This window comes from Sus scrofa, chromosome 14 (assembly GCF_000003025.6).
Source record: "Sus scrofa isolate TJ Tabasco breed Duroc chromosome 14, Sscrofa11.1, whole genome shotgun sequence".
Taxonomy (NCBI): Eukaryota; Metazoa; Chordata; class Mammalia; order Artiodactyla; family Suidae; genus Sus; species Sus scrofa.
In genome coordinates, this window is record NC_010456.5 from 23,585,429 (window position 1) to 23,594,762 (window position 9,334).

A 9,334-nucleotide genomic window follows, 5' to 3' on the forward strand; every position below is an offset into this window, starting at 1 on the left:
GGCTGTGGCTAGGATCTCACTCTTGACTTCCTAACAAACAATACTGATGGTTAAAAGTGCTGGAAAGTCCAAAGACACCTACCAGCTCCACATCAGGCGGCACGTTCAATCCTAAAGGGGCAATGAAAGGCTCCTCGTTTTCCTCTAAATTTTCAGCCTCATTTTTTTCTGTGTAAAAAGAGAACATAAAACTTCAGAACAATGACCTGGGAAGAAGGCACCCACCAAGAGTAAGCAAAGATGCAGGGGGAGCGGCGAGTGGCTTCACCTGGCTCTGCACTGTTCTGGCCTGTGTCATCCCTGCTGGAAGCACTGCCTGGTTTCCTGGTCACACCACCTGTACAGCCAAGACAACTTTACCCAATCCCAAGGGGTGGGATGGTGCAGCAAGAGTCCATGCCTCTCGAGCTGTCTGCTCCCTCCTGGGTACACACCCGGTGGCAGCATCACTCCAGGAACATGGTGAGGTCGAAGGGGGACAATGCAAGCCCGGTGCTCTCTGCACAGCAGGCGCATGATACATGCTCAGTTCTCCTCCTTTCCAGCCTCTCCCATCTGCCAAGACCGCCCTCCAAACCCTCTGTGGATTCGCAGGGTGTCAAGCATGGCACAAGGTGCTCAATTCCAAGACAGCTACTTTCACCATCGAACTGTAAAACCTCTGCATGTAACTGCCGAGACTTCTCCACCCAAGGAAACCACTTCTCTTCTCACAAATAACCAGATGTATTTCCATTTCTTCTTCAAGTTCACTGAACAAACCTCTGTCTACTGTACGTTAGACAAGGCACAACACATTGTAACTTTTTAAGTAACTGCATACATCTCAATCATTCAGATGATCAATTTAGGAGGATACAGTGAAATGTACAAAAACATAAAATTTATAAAAATTTTTAAGGATTTCAATATCTACTTAGCTTTTTCTTTCCAAAAGGTTGACATCAAATAAACAAACATTAAATCTTCATCAAAAACAAATGCTTCCACCATATATGATGGAGATGATCTTGGAGAGATGGTCTCCTACTATACCTAACTCTTCTGTGAAGGAGGCTGGGGATTTTAAACAAGCTTCATAGTACAAAGAAATCTGGGTACTAGAGTCTGATGAGACATGGATTGATAATAAGTTCCTATTAAGTAAGAGTTAGTATTTAACACTGTTCCACAAGCTCAGGCACCCCTGACTCTCTCCCAAGAACTAAAGATTTACTATGGCCTGAAAGCGCCCTGTAATCAGCAACTCCCACGTTCAGATCCAGAAACTGGCAGATAATAGAAACAATGGTTTGCAACATGCCAGGTAACAGCTTAAACTCCCCAAACTCCTTTGGGAATGAGGTCAAGGTGTTTTTATAAAATACAACTTCTACTGTATCTCACAACAAAGTGATGGAAACTTTGCACAGCCTTCCCTGGTGGCCTAGCAGTTAAGGATCCAGCACTGCTGAAGCTGTGGCTTAGGTCACAGCTGCGACTCAGATCCGATCCCTGGCCTGGGAACCTGCGTATGCTGTGGGCACAGCCATTAAAAAAAAAGAAAAAAAAAAAGGAAGATATATAATAATGATGAAAAACTATGAAAATCTAAAGGATAGGAACTGGACTGAAAACAGTAAACTGCAAAAATAGAGAGAGAAGTGCAGTTACACAGAAATAAAAGTGCCATCAAATGCTTTTGGTTACTGTCACAAGGTTATAAAGTTTAAAAACGCCAGGACAACACAGTCATCCGTTGGTATCTGCAGGGGGTACCAAATTCTGTGGGTGCTCAAGCCCCAGAGTTGGCCCTCCATATCTGTGGTTCCACATCTGTGAACTCTTCCAACAATGCTGCACTGTCTTTACAGAAAACAAAAATCCAAGAATAAGTAGTTCAAGGGTCAACTGTATAACAATTCTGAAAATCAAGGAATATTTAGACCTGTGGGTGATTCAAGAAAACAAACAAAAATGAAATTTTCATATTTTAAGATAATGCAACAGTAAAGTAAAAAACCTGGTTGCTGGAGTTCCCATCGTGGCTCAGTGGAAACGAATCCGACTAGGAACCACGAGGTTGTGGGTTCGAACCCTGGCCTTGCCCAGCGGGTTAAGGATCTGGCATTGCCGTGAGCTGTGGTGTAGGTCACAGATGCAGCTCGGATCTGGCATTGCTCTGGTTGTGGTGCAGGCCAGCAGCTACAGCTCCAATTCTACCCCTAGCCTGGGAACCTCCATATGCCATAGGTTCAGCCCTAAAAAGACAAAACAAACAAACAAACAAAAACTTGGTTATTAGAGGTTGCACCAAACTGAAATCTATCTAAAAAATGTGTGTCAATGTTGTTTATTTGTATATATGGCATTTTACGTATATCAGTGTAAATTAGACATAAGAAGTTTTACATAGGCCCAACTTCCATAAAAGAAAATTTTAATCGGCACGCAAAGTTCCAACAGCATGTTTACAGTAGGAAACATTTTAAACACAGAGAACTTTACCTTAAAGAGAAAGCATATTAAAATTTGGAAGAGAAATTAAGTCACAGTGAAGTTCTTTTTCTTTTTTTTTCTGGTCTTTTTAGGGCTGCACCAGCAGCATATCGAATTGAGTCAGAGCTGTAGCCACTAGCCTATGCCACAGCCAGAGCAATGCCAGATCCGAGCGGCATCTGCAACCTACACCACAACTCAAGGCAACGCCAGATCCCTAACCTATTGGCAAGGCCAGGGATCAAACCTGCATCCTAATGGACACTAATCAGATTTTGTTGCTGCTGAGCCACAACAGCAACTCCTGAAGTTCTTAAAATGTAAGAATCAGAAGAAAGTTTAATGTCAGCCCATTAATTACACCAAGACAACTGCCCAACACCTAGAACAGGGGCTGGCAACCTCTTTCTGTTAAATGCCGGATGGTAAATATTTCTGGCTCTCTGGACTATATGGTCTGTCTCAGCTACTCAGCCCTGCTATTGAAAGGCAAAAGCCACACAAAGCATGGGCCAGTTTCCAATAAAACTTCACAGAAAACAAGCCAACTGAGCCTTTGGTTGGTTTGTTGATCCCTAATCTAAAACGTTAAGGAGTTATTATTACAGATTTTTCCAAAGACAGGTGATTGATTTTGCAAGACATCTGGCCATTAGAAATCGCAATTCTTCACTTGTGAAATGCTGCCAGTACACATTCCTTCCTTCTGATCAAACGCTACACATTTAAAACATATGTAACATATATGGTTCAGGTATGACAATAAAATAGGAACTATCCAGAATCCTAAAATGGGTAATATGTTCTGGATAAAGGATGAGTATTTACTTCTTAAACCTGTAAGAACATGTCCATGTCCACTGCACCTTATCTTCTGAAGTATGGTCAGATCTAAAAGTCAATGCAAGAATGTGTTTAATACCTTAACTAGGCTTTAACTCAATACAGTTAAAATCATATCTGGGAAATCTCTTTAGAAGCTCACGGAACAGGGAGTTCCTATTGTGGCCCAGCAGTTAATGAACCCAGCTAGGAGCCATGAGGATGTGGGTTTGATCCCTGGCCTCGCTCAGTGGGTTAAAGGATCCAGTGTTGCCATAAGCTGTGGTGCAGGTCGAAGACAAGGCTCTGATCCCGAGTTGCTGTGGTTGTGGTGTAAACCGGCGGCTGCAGTTCCGATTTGACTCCTAGACTGGGAACTTCTATATGCTGCAGATGTGGCCCTAAAAAGGCAAAAAAAAAAAAAAAAAAAAAAAAAAGCAGCAGCAGCTCACAGAAAAGAGCAGTGCAATACTGACTCTTAGGCTGACAAAGTAATGAGCAGAATAAAAGGAAGGACAAGGCAACAAGTCTGCCCCACATCCTGTGGTGAAGGGCGGGGACAGCCCCAGCGCAGCCTCACCATGCAGGGGAGACGGCATTTAATATTTAACGTGCCAAAACTACTTCGTAGTTGTCAGGAGGATTGTTACTTAAGGAGAAACCAAGTAAATCCTAAATGTCAGGTTCACTTAGTTCTAAAACTAAATCCTTTTGTGGCAGGATTCCAGTTCATCATTCTCAACATCTCAGTTGGGTTTCCGAAGTTCTCCTTCTCTTTAAACAGGTATCCTGAATATAGTCACCCATCCGTAATGTTTCAGGTCTGTGCTATCATTACTGATAATTCATGACTCATCAGTGTGCAGGGCTGTACTGAAAGTGCTCTCGGCTTATCAAGGTGGCTACGGATATATTTGTTCCTGAACTGCATGTATCCACATTTTTTTAGTAGCACTAATTTTTTAAAAAAAATCTTCAAAGTTCTCAGAGTTAATCCAGAAAGGCATAAATTTGACTATCTTTGGTTTTATGTAAATATTATTTTAAAATATCATGGTAAATCTGTCCTAGAGCCTATTCAAGCCCAACCAGGACACCCTGTGCTGTGCTCTTTTAATAACTGACTTCATGGGTATCCTTCCATGTGAAATCTGTCATTATTTCAGTCGTGGAGGGGATCTGAAGAAGCAGGTTAGCAGAAAGGTGGTTAATGACCGTCCTTTTGATGCCCCGAGAATGAGTCACTGTAGATTTAGACACACAGACTGTTTGCCTAACTTCCTATTCCCTGGAAAAGGCAATCAGACCCAGGCAGAAAACTATAAAGTCTGAATTCACTCTCCATCTCCATTAGGAATTCGTTTTCTAGCCTCTAGCTTTGCTCTAGCCTAAGAAGGAACACCAATAATGTCCTTTCTGCCCCGGTGGTGCTGTAATTATCTGGTGGAACTATCGTGAAGACTTCACAGCCACACAAGCCGTACCCGCCCAACACCACCATCCAGGCAGTTTCCCTCTCACCTCTCTGTTTAGAGGGTTCCTCTTCCTCTGTTGGCTCGGACGGGTCATAGTAATCACTACCATAAGTGAATCCCACCGCGTTATAGCTCCCATCCTCTGCCAGGGCTTCACTCAACCGCTTGTATTCTTCCTCTTGAATAAAAATGAGAACTTTGTTAACAAAAGCAGAAGTTTACTGGGGAAAATTATATACATTTCTAAAGTTGTAGCTATCAGTAAAGCATACAACACACTTTTTTTTCCAACCTCTTTGTGAGGCAAAACTCTTTTTAAAAATTCACACTTCACATCTATCAATATGTACTTTTGCCAGTACATGTTTACCACAGAGAGCAGAATACACATCTTTTGTGGAATATTTCTTCCTGCTGAGAAACTTGGGGATTAAGAACTGTATTAAAGATTGTTACGGCAAAGACAAGAACATCGATTTTAATTTATACGATACTGTTAAAGAAGAACAATTAAAAGAGTTTGGTTTTTGTTTTTTCAAATCCCAGTCTGCCCTCAAAAGCTGGGAAAATTCTTTGTGGCTCTATATATAAACTATCCTGAGGTCCTCTCAGAACGCAAAGACTCCTGTTTTTCCAATCCACTGGGTACTGTCAAGATAATATCAGAAAGAGTGAGTATAAAAAAATGAATGGGAGTAAATTTTTAAATACTTAAAAATTTTTAAAAAGTTTGTTGCTTAAGTAAGTTTTTCTTGAGCAGTACCTTGCCTTGCCTCCTCCTCAAGCAAGTCCGTATGCAAGGCTAAATACCTCTCTTCATCACACAGGGCCTCTATTCGTGCCTCCTCTTCAGAGAGCTGGTAATCTCTGTTCCATGTGGAATACTCAGCATCGTACTCAGAAAGGTCATGCAGGTGACCGCGCCCATCATATCTGTAATGTGAACACGCTGGTCAATGGAAGGAAATTAACGTCTGGGTTGGTTTGTGTGTGATGCTTTATACATATACTTACCGATTAAAATAAAGTTAAGAAAAATATTGAAACAAACATAAAAACTCTTCTCAGACTTATATTTAATTTGGCTAGTCACATCTCACCTACTTTTAAACTCAAGTTATCTTAAAGTCTAAATGCCTTTCTATAATATGATAAAACTTATAATTAAAGGTAAACAATCCTTTAATAGCATAAATGGTATCCACGTCAGTGGCAGTTCTTACCGTTTATGGTTTGGTTAACCATTCAATGCCATTTGCCAAAAAAAAAAAAGAAAAAAAAAAAAGAAATTTTTTTTTCTGAAAAGTCAAATATCATAGCTTACATTCACACAAACCGAATACATAAATACCTATCCGTAAGAACCAAACGGTCGAAATTTCCTCGCTTCTTTCTGCTAGTCCCGAACGCTCAGGAGAGATCTTCACCAAACAAACTTGCGTCCATTGGAGGTAAAATCTTGGCTAGGCTCGCCCCCTAGCCACTTGGCTGAGGAAATAAGTGCTGGGTTATGTGATAGAGAGACACACATACATAGGAACAGTGACATATACATGCAGTTTAAGGAGGTTCACTGGAAACAGAGCGAAAACTATTAGCGGATGCAGTATGAATACTTTTTTCTACACTCTATGCCCCCAGGATACAACATACATGAAGACACATCCACGTGTACTCGCATGGGCCAATAGGTACTTTAGCCAAATTACAAAGAGCACTTTCTGCTATGCTTTGATCATAAAAGAGACCATGACGATGCTGTTAATGTGCAACTCTCAGGTAATGAGTGAATTAGTAAATTTTACTTAAAACACTCAGATTTAGGGTTGCAAAAATAAATGGAGAGAGACAAACAAAAGTCTGCCCAATTTTTAAATGCTGACTTTTGTAATGAGAACCAAGGACTAATAAAGGAAAAGGAAAAAGACATTTACAAGGAAAAAGGCCGAAAATTTCAGGGTAGCCAGGTTACCGCATTTTATTAAATTTGAAAGTTATTTCTACTTTGACGTAAACCTCCTTAACTTACAAATGTAGATCATCATTAAAATATTACACATGTACATGTGCAGCGTTTGCTCCCCGCTAGTTTTAGAAGATGTAACATTATGTACAGAATGATATGAAAAACTACAAAAGTTCAGACTTCCTCACTTATCAAACTTTAATAATGAATACCAGAAGTAACACTTTGGAGAGGGAAGCTGCCTGACAACTCAGGCAACATCATTTGATCGAAACCATGGTTTAAAGATACAACATGCTTGAGCAGGGCGTGGGGACCCTCAGGTCCAGACCTGAGCTGGCAATCCTCCCTCCACGAGTCCTTCTTGTCTAGATCTAACTCCACATGGAAACGTTGGGCATGGAAAAAGGCGTCTGGTAATTATTGTGTCCATTCTGGCCAGCTCAGAGGTCATCCCTACAGTCATGTTCCAAGGCTCTGCAGAATCCAGTTTTAATTGTCTCAAACGATGGGCTTCCTTCACTCGGAGGGACTATTCCACAGTTTAATGGTTGGTCATGGTTACTTTTCAGTCCGGGCCCCAGAAGTAGAGTTGCCAAATCGGTACAAACCAAACCAACAAACAAAACTCCCAAGAAGGAACAGAGGGGGGACTGAAAACATGGGAGGGGAGGGGAGCAAACAACCTACATCATGTAACTGTCATCCTTTTCAAATCAAACATCTTTAGAAATCCCAGTCTTGGGACCCCTCTGCCCAAAGTGACTAAACACCCTCTAGGGTGATTACCTAAGACATGTTTGATTTGAAAAGAACACATCTGTATCCCAGGTCCACCCTTCAGTTTTAAGAGACAGTGAAACCAGCCCTAAGAACGCTACCTCTAAGAGCAAGGCCAGGGTCTGCACGAAGTCAACTGGCCTCCAACTGATTGGCAACTTCACCTCCAGCCTGTATCTGTCAAACTCATCCGATTAACACAGGATAGGGGAGGAGTCTGGGGCGGGGGATGGGGGGGAGTCAAGCCGGCAAAATACTGGCGCTCCACACAGACCGCTGGGGGTATAGAACTCTTGGGGTCCAAGAAGTTCCTAACTGCGGCATCAGCGTGCGGCGTTTCGGGCTGCCCTCCCACCACACCGAACTGTGGGAGCGCGGAGGGCCCAGAGACCTGGTCAGGAGAGGCCCAGGGCCCGGGCAGCCCCCATTGCCCAGGGTGGCAACTGCAACCCAGCGACAAGGGTGAGAGGTCGCGGGGCGCTGCGGGAGCAGAGACGGTTACCTCCGGCGACAGACGCGGCACGCAGCTCCAGCCAGTGCCTTAGGGCAGGTTTCACCATCCCCCCCCCACAAAAGCCAGGAGGATGCGGGGACAGGGGAGGGGGGGTGTCCCCCAGATCCCCGATGGCTCCAGAAAACCCCTTTTCAGTCCTGGCCATCAAGTCAACATCAGACGAAATCAAGCGGGCGAGGGAAGGGGAGGACCGGCGGGTGGGGGGTGGAACCGACCTGTCGATGAGGATCTTGTGGTCCCCCATCCAGGGGATGAGGTGCTGTCCCTGTTCCTGGGCCAGGGCCCGCTCGTCATCTCGGAACAGTTTGCAGGCATAGCCGAAGACCAGCAGCTCCACTCGGTTCCCCCCACCGCCGGCACCGCCGGGCCCGGCCTCCTCCTTCACGCCGCTTTTCCTCTCGGTTTTGGCGCGGCCTCCACTAGCGCCGTACATGACAGCGTCCCCGGCGTCCAGGCTGGTTGTCTTCTGCGCCGCGCCGATATCCCCGATGCCTCCGCCTGGCCTACCCCCTCAGTCAAAAGCGCCGCATCCCGGCCCCAACCTCGACACCGCCGCCATAGCGGGCAACAAAATGGAGGGAGCGCAACTTCCGGAGAGGGGCGTCCCTACTTCCGGCGAGCAGACTCGGCAGATTCGCTCTCTCACCGGAGCCGTTTGCGCCGCTAGAAAATATTTGTCTTGAGCCTTTCGCATTCGGAGGCGCCACCACGTTAGGGGCTGTTGTTATCAGGGAAGAGCGGGTTTTTAGTGTTGATTTTCTCAGACGGCCGTCCGGAGCGGTAGCGAAAGCGCGGCGTCGGATTCCGCGCCGCCTGCAACCGGGCAGGTCCCCGCGCTGGGCGGAAGGAGGATGGGTGTTTAGGACCCGTGAGCGGCTTGGTGGGGCGGATACTCTCCGCTCCTGGGCGAGGTTTCCTGTTCCCTGCCGCCGGCTCCGGCCCTGGACCCATGCGCGCTGGGGCGGGGGTGTTATTTCGGGTGCCCTGGGGCCTTGGGGCCGTGAGGATGGGGGCTCTGGGGCCCAGAGGCCGTGGGGTCTGGGGCTCTGGGGCCGGGGTACCATGGGATCGGGTGCTCTGGGGGCTGGAGGCCGTGGGGTCGGGGGCTCTGGAGCCCAGGGCACCGACAAGGCCCTGGGATGAGTCACATGGCTTTTCTAAGCCCTGGTCCTGGGGGTCACGCTCCCTGTCTCGCTTCCCTCGGAAGGTTTCCTGAGTGTAAGTCAGAAAGCTTAGTAAGTCGTGAAGCTCCTCGTGGTGATGGATCTTGGGGTCCTGGGACCCCCATGGGAGAAAAGT

General features: G+C 45.6%; 1 protein-coding gene across 6 annotated transcripts in view; it reads right to left on the reverse strand.

Annotated features, from left to right (window-relative positions):
• Window positions 1-8,824, reverse strand: part of SFSWAP (splicing factor SWAP homolog) — a 78,000-nt gene extending 69,176 nt beyond the window's left edge. Inside the window, exons 1-4 of one of the 6 annotated variants that reach the window (XM_003132856.4) lie at window positions 8,251-8,824; window positions 5,539-5,708; window positions 4,822-4,953; window positions 83-168 (exon numbers count right to left, since the gene is read on the reverse strand). In XM_003132856.4, the coding sequence (XP_003132904.1) occupies window positions 83-168; window positions 4,822-4,953; window positions 5,539-5,708; window positions 8,251-8,468 (606 nt within the window). In that variant the 5' untranslated portion in view covers window positions 8,469-8,824. The remainder of the gene's footprint in view (window positions 1-82; window positions 169-4,821; window positions 4,954-5,538; window positions 5,709-8,250) is intronic. The other 5 variants (XM_005670529.3, XM_021073980.1, XM_005670530.3 and 2 more) reach the window with 5 other exon arrangements.